The sequence below is a fragment of the Leucopleurus acutus genome (assembly GCF_964270905.1).
Source record: "Leucopleurus acutus genome assembly, chromosome: 7".
In the NCBI taxonomy this organism is placed as follows: Eukaryota; Metazoa; Chordata; class Mammalia; order Artiodactyla; family Delphinidae; genus Leucopleurus; species Leucopleurus acutus.
Window position 1 is genome coordinate 8,423,389 of NC_139150.1, and position 15,791 is coordinate 8,439,179.

Genomic DNA, 15,791 nt, shown 5'->3' on the forward strand with positions numbered 1-15,791 from the left:
CTCTTCCAATGCAGGGGGCCCAGGTTCGATCCCTGGTCAGGGAACTAGATCCCACATGCAGCAACTAAAGATCCTGCATGCCGTAACTAAAAAAAATCCCGCATGCCGCAACAAAGATTCCGCGTGGCACAACTGAGACCCGGTACAGCCAAATAAATATTAAAAAAATATCAATTGTGATAAACACCATTGAGAAAATAAAGAGGATGCTGAGTTAGAGAACAGCTCGAAGAGAGAATAGTAAGTGCAAAGAACAGGGAGGAACTCAAATTGTTCTAGAGACCAAAATCAGGCCACTGAAGCACGGTGAGTAGCATGAGAGACGGTGGGAGAGGAAGGTAGAACAGGGATCACGCAGGATCTTGTAGGGCTTTGTAAAAGGTCTGGGCTTGCAGTGCAATGGGCCACAGAAGGGATTTAAGAAAGAAAAGACATTGTATTGTCAACATTTTAAAACATCACTCTGGCATAAGGACAGACATATAAATTAATGAAACAGAAGAGAAATCCTAGAAATTAACCCTTGTATACATAATCAATTGATTTTCGACAAGGATGCCAAGACCATTCACTGGGAAAAGGACAGTCCTTTCAACAAATAATGCTGGGAAAACTGAACATCCACATGCAAAAGAATGAAGTTGGACCCTTACCTTATACCATATACAAAAATTAACTCAAAGTGGATCAAAGACATAAATGTAAAAGCTACAACTATAAAACTCTTAGAAGAAAACGTAGGGGGAAATCTTCATGACATTGGATTTGGCAATGATTTCTTGGATACAAACACCAAAAGCACAGGCCACAAGAGAAACAAATAGATAAACTGGACTTCATGAAAATTTAAAAACTTTTGTGCATCAAAGGGCATTGTCAACAGAATAAAAGTACAGCCCACATAATAGGTGAAAATATTTGCAAATCATATATATCTGATAAAGGATTAATATCCAGACTATATTAAGAACTCCCAAAACTCAACAACAACAAAACAAACAACCGAATTTAAAAATGGGCAAAGGGGGCTTCCCTGGTGGCGCAGTGGTTGAGAGTCTGCCTGCGGATGCAGGGGACACCGGTTCGTGCCCCAGTCTGGGAAGATCCCATATGCCTCGGAGCAGCTGGGCCCGTGAGCCATGGCCGCTGAGCCTGTGCTCCGCAAAAAAAAAAAAAAAAAAAAAATGGGCAAAGGACTTGAATACCATTTCTCCAAAGAAGATATACAAATGGCCAATAAGCACATGAAAAGATGCTCAACATTATTAATCATTAGTGAAAGGCAAATCAAAACAACAATGAGATACTACTTCATACCTGTTAGGATGGTTATTAAAAAAAAGGAAAATAACAAGTGTTGGTGAGAACGTGGAGGAACTGAAGCCCTGGGGCACTGCTGTGGGAATGATGTAAAGTGGTGCAGCCACTCTGAGACTAGTTTGAGAGTGCCTCAAAAAGTGAAAAATAGAATCACCACAAGATCCAGCAATTCCACTCCTAGTTAACATACCCCAAAGAATTAAAAGCAGGGACTCAAGCACATACTTGTGTAACAATGTTCACAATAACATTATCCACAATAGCTAAAAAGTAGAACCAACCCAAGCATCCGTCAATAGGTGAATAAACAAAATGCGTGAATATGTGAATAAACAAAATGAAACATTATTCAGCCATAAAAAGGAATGAAATTCTGATACATGCTACAACATGGATGAACCTTGAAAATATTACACCAAGTGAAATAAATCATAAATCAAAAGGACAAAAATTGTATAATTCCACTTACATGTATATGCAGAATAGGCAAATTCACAGAGACAGAAGATAGAACAGAGGTTGCGAGGGGCTGGGGAGAGGGGGGAATGGGGAGTCATTGTTTAATGGGTACGGTGTCTATCTGGGATAATGAAAAATGTTCTGAAAGTGGGTAGTGGTGATGGTTGCATAACCCTGTGGATGTATGTAATGGCCCTGAATTGCACACTTAAAAATGGTAAATTTTATGTTGTGTATATTTTACCATGATAAAAAGAAGTATTAAAAAAAAACCCACCGCTGCTGGGAAAAAATGGACTGGAGAGAGGCAACTGTGCTTTCGGGGAAGCTGGCGTGCAGAGAGGAGATTGGTATCGACACGCAGAGAAGAGTGAAGCTGAGAAATCACAGGGACTGGAGAGAAACGAGAATAGCTGCTTGATGGCTTCCCAGTCACACGGGGCCCAGCTGTGCTTCCTGCACTGCATTCTGGGGAGATTCACCCACACCCTTTCCATGCATTACTTTATACCTGAGCTGGACCCAGTGGATCTCCCTTCTTTGCGAGGAAACCATCCCTGATTAAGGCAGGGAACACAGCTGGGGGCAGCTAAGACACACATGGCCTGGAGACTCAAAGTTTGAGGCCATTGGTTTCTAAAGCTAGACTATCTCCAGCTCCAGGAGAGCAGAACAACTGGTTTTTTCCTTCTCCCGCAGTGCCCGGCACCGTGCCTGCCCCATGGCGGGAGACTTCAACACACAGCTGTTGAATCAGGGCTGAGAAACTCTCCTGTGAGTCAGTAGAGATCTGAGCTCCACAGTCTCTCACCAAATGTATACCCAGTAGAAACCTAGGAACCAAGCCCCTGCATCTGCCCTCATTGCTGATTTGAATGGCCGATATCCTTCTTCACAAGGACTTCTACCTAATTTCCTGAAGGTCAGAAGAAGTTCATGCTAAAATTTCAATTTTACAGAATCCTAAGGACCTCTTTACAAAGTCTGAGTTCCAGGACACCCAAGATCGATTGGGTTCCCAACAATATTCATCAAACCAGGTTAAGAAAAATTAAACTCGCCTTCTCATGAACTTAGGACGCATAAAATGTTTTTTGTTTTTTTTTTTTTTGCGGTACGCGGGCCTCTCACCGCTGCGGCCTCTCCCGCTGCGGAGCACAGGCTCCGGACGCGCAGGCTCAGCGGCCATGGCCCACGGGCCCAGCCGCCCCGCGGCATGCGGGATCCTCCCGGACCGGGGCACGAACCCACGTACCCCACAACGGCAGGCGGACCCTCCACCACTGCGCCACCAGGGAAGCCCCGATAAAATGGTTTTTAATTTAATAATACTCTGCCGTTCATAGGCGAGAGAAAATGTCTCCTCCCTAAAACACTGGAGTCAGAATTTCAACAGATCCTCAGATGGCAAAACTGGAACTTGCTCATTGCATCTTTCCCAACCATTGCAGCCTCTAGCGCATGTCATTTCTAACGTGGGAAAACTAGAAACAACCTGATTTTACAAAAGGAAGGAAACTGTTCCACAGATAATTGTTTATCACCTTGTTGGGCTATCATGCACCGATTAAAATGGTAACTTCAAAGACTACATGACAAGAAGACAGTTACAAAATACAGTTAAATGAAAAAAGAGGAATGCGAAAGTAAATGTATAATTTGATTACAGCCATGTAGAAATGGCTTTGGAGCTATAAAAATTGGAAGGTACCAAAGGAGATGAAAATACTTGATTCAAGGTGGTGAAATTACACATGGAATTTTAAAATGTATTTAAAAGTTACTTCATAATATTTAAAAAGTTATAAACACACACACACACACACACACACACACACACACACAATCATGGCTCTAGAGTAAAAACCTGAACAGATGGATTGAAGAACTTTTGCTCAATGAGCTGCCTCATCAGGCTGGGGATAACTGATGCCTAGTCTAGGATTCAGTAAGGCAGGGTTTCTTCAAGGGTGATCCTGCCACCAGCAGCATCAACATCATCTGGGAGCTTGTTAGAAGTGCAAAATCTAGGTTAACCCCGACCTACTGAACTTGAAACTCTGGGGGTGGGATCCAGCAATTTGTTTTAATAAACTCTCCAGGTGATTCTGATGCCTGTTCAAGCTTGAAACTGCTGCTCTGAAGTACGTTCCCAGTCTGATATTCTGTGATTTCCACAAGTCTATAAAGGGTCCATTCTACACACCTACGTTGTCTCCCCCAGACACCACTCTCATTGTTTACAGAGCTCCATACTCATTAGATCACGTTCAAGTCTTTACCTAAGAGTCAAGGTCCTACTTTTGCTACCAAATTTCATCTTTGTTGCTATAGCTAGTTAACAGGGACTGTGCTTACGTGCATCATCTCATTTAATCCTCCTGACAACCCTATAAGGTAGATAATATTAATAAACCCCATTTCATAGATGAGAAAACTGAGGCTCAAAGAAGTTCCAGATCATACAACTAGTAAATGATGAAACAAGAATGAATTCAGAGCACAAGCTCTTAGGCACCCCTGGGGTTCAGAGATGTTTACAAAGATAATAAGTGATGGAACTGGCATGTGAATGCAGGCCTGTTTGAGTCCAAAGCCTAGCTGCTATGTAACCACTATGCTCTGCTGCCCTACACTCTCTGCTTGGGCAGGACCATTTGCTTGCTGCCCTTCGAATCATCACTGCCAAGAATCTTGCAGTGTGCAAATATCTACTGTCTGTCTTCCTTGCCACCGACCCACATCCCACAGCCCCCATAAGGCCTTCCAGGCTGCTTCCCCGAGATGCCTGGCTAGAATGGGTTGCTCCCTCCTTTTCCCAACCCCCACCAGGCCCTATCTGTGTGCTTCTCACAATATTTACCAATTCCCACTCTGAATTATAGTTATGCACATGCTCTTTCAGGAGAGGTGGTGGTCTGAGTTGGCATGGTGTCACCAGTGACTCACACAGAACAGGCATTGATTGAATCAACCAGTGCATCTTTCACGTGACTAAATTCATTCTTTAGATATATTATGTATATCTTATCTGCCCAGCTGGAGGACAGTAAGCACCCTAAGAACAAGGACCAAATCTTTTACTTAATGCATATTTTCAGGAATATACCTGGGGCAGGTACACAGTCAAACCTGTAATATATGCTTGAATTCAAGTAGAATGCTACTGGTACATGATTCTGGCATAATTTTTTTTTACTTTTTAAACCCTGCAAGAATGCAGCTTATATTAATCGGGGATAACTGGGTACTATACAAATGGATCCCATCAACTCAGTTTTTGTAAATAGACAGAAATAATAAATTTAATGTTTTAATAACCAAGAGAATCTTATGAGCACATTTTCCTGAAAATTTGTTCAAATTTCCATGCAATTTGTTCTTTTCTTGTGGGAAAAGAACTCACAATTCTGTCTTTTAAAAAACTGAGGCTATGATATGCCTTCATTATGCCTCTTTTAAAATGAAAGCATACAATTAAAAAAAATCATAACACAATCCCCAATCTCTCTCATTAAAGAAAATATGGATATTTTCATTCCAGATATCTATTACCTATCACAGTCATTTATCTAGCCCAACACATATACTTTTAACAGGAAAAAAAAGAGCTCATAAATATTCTAACTCCTATCACATACCCAGAGAGCAAAGGTACAGAAAAATCAGAATATGTATTACAATAATATTTAAACCTCAAAAACTAGATTTAGAAACTTTTAGGAACAAGATAACATAAAAACAAATGCTACCTTTCTTAATTCATAAATGATTTTATTTAATTATATAACACCATTAACAGAGAAAAATACCAAGCCACATGTTTTAACACACTGAAAGACACAGATTAAAAGTACGTAACAGTAAAAACACACAGATAAAGATGATCAAATTATTATAGCCCTTCAGTAGTCATTCATTCCCATCCAGTCCTTATACTGTACTCACATGGTCTAACAGTAAATATACAACAAAAGATCTGAAGAGCTTGGCGATCCTCTCTAAATCAAAATCAATGTTCTACCACTGAACAGACAGTGTAAACTTACCAGCTCCACAGATCCATAATGTTTCCTACTGAAATCCCCACGTCTACAGCCTAGGTCTTCCGAGACAGAGCTGGAACAAAAATGCTTCATCAGTATTATACATAGCGATCTGGCCACAAACCTTCTGCAAAAATCCACTACCATTTGCAAAAAGGGCTGCTATGGAACAGGCTTGCCCAGCTCCTCACTGCAGGGGAGCCTCCTTGCAACAGACACAGTCCTCAGCAGCCATTGCAGAGCCGGGCGTGCATGGAGCCCTCAGTAAGAAGAAAAACACCCGAGTCATCCCTGGAAGTATAGGCAATGATTGAATTAAATATTTAGTCATTTGGAATCGATTGACATCTCCCAGGCTACTGGTGGTTTATAATTTCATTTTGTATAACCAACGAGGAGAGAAAACCTGCAGTAAACTTGAGGCAAGGGACAAAGCTTGCAATTATCTTTCATTTAAGAGAGGCTCTTTGTCCCAAATATTCAGCATAAAAATAACCAGCATTATGGGATGCTATACAGGAGACATAAACTTTAAATAGGAGGAAAAAAAAAACTTCAAAATCCTGGTAGGCCCCACGCCCTCCCCTTTAATTTATGACAACATGACAATATGGAAACAGACTAGGACTAACAGAAAAATGTAAAATTCCAACTTCCAAGTATATTTAGCTTTTTTTACATGGCAGTAGCTAATACTTTCCTACCCCCTCCCCTCAAAAAAGGCTTAAATCAGATAAGAAAAATCACATGCATTGTTGAGGAAGAGTAATTAAAACAAGGGCAAAATTGTTACTGCATTTGCATCTTGAATGCATAGTTACACACTCAAAAGACACATTTTATTGAATACTTGGCATATATAGGACCTCAAGCAGTACTCATGAAACCACCGGAGATCCACAAATACAAACAGTTTTAATAAGTTGGTTCTAATATGTCATGCAAATACTCTAATAAAACAGAAAATAAAATTCCCCAGGAATTACGTGTTTAATATATCCCAAATATTTGGGATCTAACATGCAAAGAAAGGTGCATTGAGTACCTTTTCATCCTTCCTTAAAAGGTAGGCTACATTTTCTAAATTACAGCCCTGTTGGCACGTTCAGAAAGAGACTGACTCTGATGTTTCACGGCCACAGAACTGACTCTCTGCCAGGTCAGTATTTGATAGGCTCCAAGAAGGACAGCAAGAGAGAAATGAGATTAGAGAGTCTAATGGTATTCCGCTTCCTCCATTTCACAGGGATGGCTGAGTTCATCGTATTGGAGAGATTTAACCTTTTGTAGTCCTCCCTGCCTTAGCTGAAACCATGTGACAAATTAATGAATGCAGCTTGGAAGGGTGTCCTAGATATTTACCCAGGCTACCTTCCTGCTTCTAGTGACATGATTTTCTACCGAAAAATCTCTGAAAGAGATGTAAAAACTTCCCTCCGTGGCCTGCTCCAGTGTTAGCCATGTCCTCTATGCCCATTTTCTTAGCCCTTTTTGAAAACGCTCCTGGAGGATACTTTCATTGCCTTACATAACAGTTTCAAGATCCTTCCCCAGTGCCCCGAGTTACCGAGAGGGAGTGGGCTCCGGGGAGGGAAGTGTCCACGGGCTTGGACAGAGGTCAGACACAGAGCCGATGCTCAATGGCTGTTGACTGAGCGCTGTCTGCCCAGACCTCAGCCCACCTCATCAGTTATGCCAGGCCCATGACGCAGTCACCAACCGCAGCAACAGTGGCTTCTAACCCAAATGGCCAACAACATGAAAAAAGCAAGGATGCCGGGCTCTGGGTCCCTCCCTGTGCCGTCCTCAGCACCACAGAGGGGGGTCCAAGACACAGTGCCAGCTCCCTAACTTTGCCAACAGCCAGAAACAAACACAAAAAAAGGTGACGACCCTACATCCTGGAGCAGCCACCTCCTTAGAAGCCTCATAGAGGGAAAACAATGTCCTAGGAAAACAACCAAGAGAGAGAGAAACAGAACATCAGCCATCGGCTGCCCTTTTCCCCTCTAATTACATTTCATCCAATACACTGCAGAGACAGCGCTTGCTAATGGTGGCTGGCAGGCTGAACTATACAGGATGCATTTCTAGGGCGGCAGGAGGCACTCAAACCAGCCATGTTAAAAAACCCGCCCCACTCCCCTCCTCTGTCCCCAGGCTCTCTGGCCCCTTGGCACCCAGCAGCACAAGGGTCGTGTTTAGGGGGATCACCCCAAGCTCCAAGGGGAGTTTTGTTCTCCTCCAGGTCCCCAGAGTCTGACCCACTGCTGGGCACAGGGTGGACATGCAGTAAACGTTTGTTGCGTCTGTGAAGATATTTGCACATCTTTCAGATCTCACTAGCTGCTGCCTGATAACGTCCCTCGTGAGCACCTAGGCAGGCCACCTGTTGAACTTCTTCCTGATAAGCCCCCGGACGGTACTTCATCAGTCCAGACAGTCCTGGCCCAAGAGGCAGATATGCCTACGTGCACACCAAAACCTACTTCCGGTTCCTCTGGGGCTTGTCACTAGACTACATTTCCTAGCCCTTCTTGCAGTGACTGTGACCATATGACTGATTTCTGGCCAAGAAAACACAGACCAAAGTGATGTGCCTGTGGGATGCCGTGGGAAGTACCTGCCCTCTTTCCCTGCGGCCAGCAGGGTGGAGAGGACCATGAGGACCCAGAGGAAGGCAGAGCTCCAAGAAGGAAAAACCCAAGTGGAAGGTCATACCTTTAAGAACATCTGTATTAGAATATGCTGTGAGCAAGAAATAAACATTTAGTTGTGTTAATCACGCAGAGTTTGGGTTTACCTGTGAAAGCCGCTGTGCTACCTGAACTAGCACAGAAGTCGGTATCTTGCAGTGGGGTGCTACTACCATGGCAACAACCTAAAATACGTGGCACAGGCTTCACAGGCAGGCAGCAGCCAGGGAGGAAATGCATCTCAGAGGCTGGAGAGACAGAGATCTAGGTTGTAGAGTAGCAAACTGGTGATAAAACTTGCACCTACAGTAACTGAAGAGGTGGACCTGTGCCTTCTGAGCCTGCAGCTCTAAGGAACGTGGCTGGACAGGTCAGAGTGAACCCGTGGGCTGGCTCCTACTGGCTGACCTTAGCAAGGTTTTTTCAAGGAAGAGATGAGCCCGGGCTAGAACTGGATGGATTTCAAGCAAAGACAGAAGGGACTAGAGAGAGTCTCGAGACCAAGGGCCTCACAGGCTTGAGAAATCACTGTTTCTGGACCCCAAACAATAAGAATTCTGGCCAGTGAAATGTGGGTAGAAATGATGGGTACCTCTTCCAGACGACGCCCATACAAATTTCCCATGAATAATCCTTGCTCTCTTTCCTCATCCGCTGGCTGTGAGGACCAAGAGGGGTGAAGCCGCACCACGAAGGAGTCCTCGTCCCTAAATGACCACACAGAATATCCTAAGTAGGCACACCCTCACTGGACTGTGAGATGAGAGAGAAAGAACTTTGATTGCTTGAAGCCACTAAGATTCGAGGTTTAATCTGTTACAACAGGTGATTTTAATTTCATGGGTACAGCTCTCTGTAGGTAACAGAAAGTAGTGTAAGAATAAGCCCCACACAAAAGGGGCTGTCAGAGGGCTGGTGGGCCAGGATGACTATGGGGGTCAGCAAGCTCTGGCCTCGCACTGCCTGTTTTTGAATACTAAGTTTTATTGGGGTACAGCCACGCGCTTTGGTGATAGGCTGTCTGTGGCTGCTTTTGGGTTTCAATGGCAGAGTCGAGGAGTTGCAACAGAGAACTGTAGGGCCTGCAAAGCCCAAACTATTTACTCTCTGGCCCTTTATAGAAAGACTGCCCAACCCCTGCCCTAGAGCCTCACCAATGCCTTTTGCTGGTTTCAGGCCTACCCATAAGCTGTGATTAGTATGCCAATGAAAATAGCAGTGTTTATTAGAGTCCATCAGAATCCCCGGGGGGGGGGAGAGCTTTCTAAAAATGCAGATTCCCTGGCCCTATTCCCAGAGGTTGTGATTCAGCCTGACTGCGATTTTAATAAGCAGTGGTGGGAATTCTGATGCACGGGGTTCACAGACAATGTTTTGAAAAATACTGCTCTTCCATATGACTCTGGAATCCCTGGGAAACCTGTTAGCCATTCTGCGGCACTTTTATAAGGAAGGACAAGGCCTTGATCAAGTTTTCCATGAATGGGAGGAGGTGTCATATAGTCCCTAAGGGCAAGTGCTTCAGTCACAGATGTGGGTTCTTAATCTCCCTGGGCATTAGTTCCCACATGTATAAAATGTGGTTGATAGTATCACCTACTTAATAGGGTTATAAAGAATAAACTAAAAAGAGCAGATAAAAATTTATTCTAAGCATAACGTCTATTACATGAAAACTACTCAATAAATGTTAGCTCTTATTATCACTCTTTTTATTAGTATGAATTCTTCTCCGGTTGTTAGAGAGAGCCCTGGGAAGGGGCGTGCAGCATACATGATTACCAACTTTTTAAAGAATTTTAAATAAGATGCCTTTTTTTTTTTTTTAAAACATGTTTATTGGAGTATAATTGCTTTACAATGCAGACGTAGAGAATGGACTTGAGGACATGGGGAGGGGGAAGGGTAAGCTGGGACAAAGTGAGAGAGTGGCATGGACTCATATATACTACCAAATGTAAGATGCCTTTTTTTCCCCTGTGGTGGAAAGGGAGACCTGGGGCCAAGCAGCCTCCTAGGGCGGGGCTAAGGGCAGCATCACAGCTCAGCACGACATCCCCTCCCTAAAAGTGTTGGCAGTGTGACCTCACCTAGAAAATACTTGGGACCCAACAGCATGTCACCAGAACAAGGCAGGTGCAAAAAAGAATCAGAGGGTTCAAGTTCCTCACAGGGACTGTGGTCTAGGCTCTAAATAGAAACTCTTTCTGTTTTAGTAAATTAACGTGAGAGGATGCTGGATCACTCTTTGCGAGCATGAACAGAGCTGAGGACCATCATGTTAAATCTCTAAAGAAGGCCCGGATGAGAGCAAAGATTTCCAGCTCCACACAGAGGCTAGAAAAATTACCATTATGTAAGTCAGGGACCTGGAAAGCAGGACAACCCCCTCCAAAGAGGCGAAGTTATGGAAACTGAAAAAGGGGAAAAAAAGGAAGCTGAAACTCAGCGATACAGGTCCTTACCCAAGTGGCCCAGAGATTAGTGACTGACCCTAACAACTGGCCAGACCCCCCTATTCCAGGCCTCAGTCAACTCCAGCCCTGCTGGAAGAGTTAAAGCCAATGGCAGAACGGGACTCCTCCTGGATCAGCAGAGAGAATTTGTGAAAAGCAACAGGCTTACCGACAGCAGAGCTCAATGTCAGGAGTGCCGGGACAACACCTCCGCCCCCTTGATAAGCAGTTTGTAATAGACAGATGGATGGGATCCCCCTATTTGAGGGACAGAGAAGCTGAAAAATGTGCCAGACTACAGATTTAGGCTTGGAAGTAGCCCCGGGCCTCCTAACAACAGGTACGAGAATAGCTTATTGCACATAAGGGAGCAGTTGTCTCTCCTTCTGAAGATAAGTGACACAAAAAAGCAGAGCTGCAATTATACATTAACTTCTAATGACGAAATGGAAGAATCCTGTCCTCTTTTGAAGAGATTTCAGACACTAGGAAGTAGGAAGTAAGCAAGAGGATTTCTAGAGTGTAAGGGTCCCAGGAAATCCGAGCCCCTGGATTCTGGCTCCAGACGGCATCTTGTTCCCCAACTGTGCTTATGGGGTCACAGTACCAGGTGCTCCTGTACCAGGATCTTAAGTTTACCATCCCTTAGCAAGTTCCACCAACCATAAGGTGGTCAGACATGCCTGGCTTTGAATGTCAGCTCCATGGCACTCTAGCTCTGTGGCCCCAGGCAAGTTACTTATCCTCTCTGAGCTTGTTTCCTCATCTGTAACATGGGCTTAAAATAACATCTGTCTCTGTGGGAGGATTAAAAGATATCATAGGTGCTTAGCACAACACCTGACACATAAATAAATGCTGGTTATTCTAACTGTCAGGGACCTTACCGACCTCGGTCATGACCATGTCCCATGTGTCTCAGAATGCCTGGCTCATAGCAGGCTGCTCCATGAATATTTGTTGAATTAACGAGTCATGAATTAATGATAACCTCTGCTGGCCTTTGCTCTACTTGAACGCAGGTGGGTTCCTGCCCCCTTTTCTCCTTTCCCTCCTCCACCCGCTATCTGCCATTAGATATTCTGACATATCTTTGGGTATATTTGATGTTACCTCCCACCATTAGTCAGTCATCTTTCTCATTCTAATCCTCACTTCTCTAACATTCTAGAATGCATTCCTCCTACAGTATTTATGTATCTACTAAGTTTCTGGACAAAGACAGGTGTCCCTGGAACTTACCAGGTTCTCTGCTATTACTAAAGTCTTGTGGTAATTCATTGCAAGGCTCCTTCCAATAATGATCTGTACCAGTGCCCTTGGAATTCTATCTCTAAATAAAAAACAGCAACCATACCAAACTTTGGCGAAGACATGGAGCAACTGGACCACTTATAGACTGTGGGTGGGGGCTTCCCTGGTGGTGCAGTGGTTAAGAATCCGCCTGCCAATGCAGGGGACACAGGTTCGAGCTCTGGTCCGGGAAGATCCCACATGCCGCGGAGCAACTAAGCCCATGCGCCACAACTACTGAGCCTGTGCTCTAGAGCCCGCGAGCCACAACTACTGAGCCCACGCGCCACAACTACTGAAGCCCGCGCGCCCAGAGCCCGTGCTCGGCAACAAGAGAAGCCACTGCAATGAGAAGCCTGTGCACCACAACGAAGAGTAGCCCCCGCTCGCCACAACTAGAGAAAGCCTGCGCGCAGCAACGAAGACCCAATACAGCCAAAAATAAATATAAAAGAAATAAAATAAATAAATTTATTTAAAATATATATATAGACTGTGGGTGGGAATGTGCAAGGTAAGCCAAGCCTCTTTGGAAACCAGTTGGCAGTTTCTTATAAAATTAAATATGCAGTTACCATATGACCCAGCACTTGCACTCTTGGGCATTTATCCCAGAAAAATGAAAAAATATATTCACAAATACCTATACACAAATGTTCATATCAGCTTTATTCATAATAGCCCCAAGCTAGAAAAAGCCTAGAAGTCTTTGGAAGGGTGAATGGATAAACGAACTGTGGTGCATGCCCACCACGGAATATCCCTCAGCCAGGAAAAGGAACACACTACTGACAGATACAACAACTTGGATGAATGTCCAGGGAATCGTATGGAGTGGAAAAGGCCAACCATAAAAGATTACTTACTGTGTGATTCTACTATACAACATTCTTGAAATGACAAAATTATAGAGCGAGGTAGGTGTGGTCATAAAAGGGCAGCATAAGGGACTCTGTGGTGATGGAGCCATGTCTGTGTCTTATCTGTGGTGGTGGAGAAATGAACCTACACATATGATAAGACTGCATGTGACACTGGGGAAATCTAAGGCCAATGGATTGTATCACTGACCATTTCCTGGCTGTGACTGATACTTTACTATAGTTATGCCAGATGTTACCATTGGGGGAAACTGGGTAAAGGGTACCTGGGATCTCTCTGTGTCACTTCTTCTAACTGCATATGAATCTATTATGCTCTCAAAATAAAAAGGTTAATTTAAAAAAGACCTGTATCGGAGTTGAAATTCATTCACTCATTCCATAAACAGTTCCTGAGCACCTGTGAGGTCCCAGGTGCTGGGCCAGGTGCTAAACCTGAGACGTGTGCTCTCTGCTGTCATAGCACTTATGGCGCGGTGGGAAAATATACAGGACATCGGACTTCACAGGAACAAAAACTTTGTGCAAGCACATCACACCTGTGTATAGCAAATTTGGTAAACTGTACAACAGCCTCTTTTGTCTCCTTCTTGAGTAGCCGATGCCATCTTGGGATATGAGAGGCCTGTCACTCTGCTCAGTTCAAGACCCACCATCCAGAAACCTGGGAGCTGCTACCTAGAAAATGATTCCTACAAAGTGTAATGTCCGCACATCTGCTCCCTCCCTCCCTAATCTTTAGCGACCTTGGCTTCTCCTTTCCTATAATGTCAAGACTGAAGGGATTTCTAGCTCAGAGTACATTTGGTTTGGGAAACACTGCTCCACAGGATACCTGCACATGCATGACCACGAAGTGTTAAACAGAAACGTATTTAAGGAAAAAAAGTCAGCAGACAACATATGTTGCTGCGTACCTCCCTGGATCGCCTGTCGATTTAACTTCTTTGGAGAAATCTCTCCAAAGTGTGCCTTCCCAAGTTCTCAAAGCTTCTCTCCCGAGATTCCCAGACTGCCCCCAACTGTACCCAGACCCTGAAGGGAGGCATGCTGTCCAGAGTGGGCACTTCCGAACAGTCCTGTCGGCAGGGAGAATCCTAGAGAACACCAAGGTCATTCCGACCCTCGCTACTCAGAGTGGTCCTTTTCCCTGAGTTGATTAGAAATGCAGACCCTCAGGCCCCACCCCAGACCTAATGAGACAGAATCAGCATTTTAACAAGATCCCCTGAGGATTCAAATGCACACTGAACTTTGAGAAGCACTGACTCTGGTTCTCAAAACCTACCTATATGTAAGAATCACCTGGATTTCTTCTCTAATTTGTCTTATTTCTTCAAGATGCAGAAAAATAAAGAATAATATAATGAACATTATAGATACAGTTGAAACCCCTGTGTACCTCTCCTTGATCTCATTTTCATCTCTCTCTCCCTTGAAACAATCACTAAATAATTTGGTTCACACTCCCTATTATTTTTTATATTTGTACTACGTAGTCATAAACCATATGCAGTACTGTTTAGCATGATCTTAAATTTTACACAAATGTATACCATACCGTGACTATCTCCCTGCAACTAGCTTCTCTGAACAATTGGTGTTTGAGATTTGTACACATTGATACCTGTATCACTGACAGTGCTGCGTAGTCCCCTGCTATATCACTATCCCACTGCTTCTCCATTCCCCCATGGTTGGACATTTCCTCAGTGATCATCTTTCATATTTAGCCAGCTTAGTCCTTCATCTCACGGGTCCTCACTATTTGATACCCAGATCCCTACAATAGCCTGGTCAGTCTTCCTGCCACCTCAGCATAGGATCTTAGGGTAGAAGAGACTTCCAGAGATGTCCAGAGACTTCCAAGTCCAGAGACTTAAGGGTCATTTGGTGTCCAATCTGGTATCTGTGATAGTGTATTCTTTACCAGATACTTGAAATATAGCCAGCAAGTCTCTACTTACAAACTATTAGTGATAAAGAAACAGTATGCCACAGAGCACTCCATTCTTCCTGTCAAACAGTTTTTTTCTACATTGAACTGAAATCCATCACACTTTAATTTCCACCAGCTGGTCCTACATCTTCACCCTTTCACTTCTTCTGAATTTCCTTACCATCACTTCCACACCCCCGGCCAGCTGTCCTGTCTGGCCCGCTCGCCCTGTCTCAGCACTCCAGCCACAGTGCCCTTCTTCATTTCCTTCAACTTGCTGAGCATCTTCTCGTCTTAGGACCTGGAATGAGCTCTCCAAACTCCTTCTTCTTCCTGACCCCACCTCCACCCCCAGATTAGAAATTACAAAGAGGGTATTGGATTAACATCTGCCTCCCCTACTAAAATATAAGCTTCACAGTGGCAGGTTCTCTGTTGGTTTTGTTCAATGCAAAATCCTTAGCTTGTAACATAATACCTGGTACAGAGTTAGCTATTAGTGGGATTTTATTTAATAATGAGTGAATGAATGAATGAAAGCAAGCCAGCCAGCCAACTCTTTGGGGCCATATAAAACAAGATCACCTCTATAGGAAAGCCCTTCAAATGTCTGAGGAGAGCCACCATGTCCCCCAGGGTTTTTCTTCTTTACCAGGGGCCAGGAGTGACATAGGAGGGTGAGGCCAGCCATACTAGATAGG

The 15,791-nt window shown here is 44.0% G+C and overlaps 1 protein-coding gene across 3 annotated transcripts in view; it reads right to left on the reverse strand.

Moving 5' to 3' along the window:
* GARNL3 (GTPase activating Rap/RanGAP domain like 3) overlaps positions 1-15,791 on the reverse strand; it is a gene marked incomplete at both ends in the record, with an annotated part of 153,893 nt that overhangs the window by 103,866 nt on the left and 34,236 nt on the right. For 2 of the 3 annotated variants that reach the window (XM_082843295.1, XM_082843294.1), the window contains one exon: positions 5,829-5,898. In XM_082843295.1, coding sequence (XP_082699421.1) covers positions 5,829-5,898 — 70 coding nt within the window. Of the gene's footprint in view, positions 1-5,828; positions 5,899-11,720; positions 11,775-15,791 lie in introns of all 3 variants that reach the window. The other variant, XM_082843293.1, reaches the window with a different exon arrangement.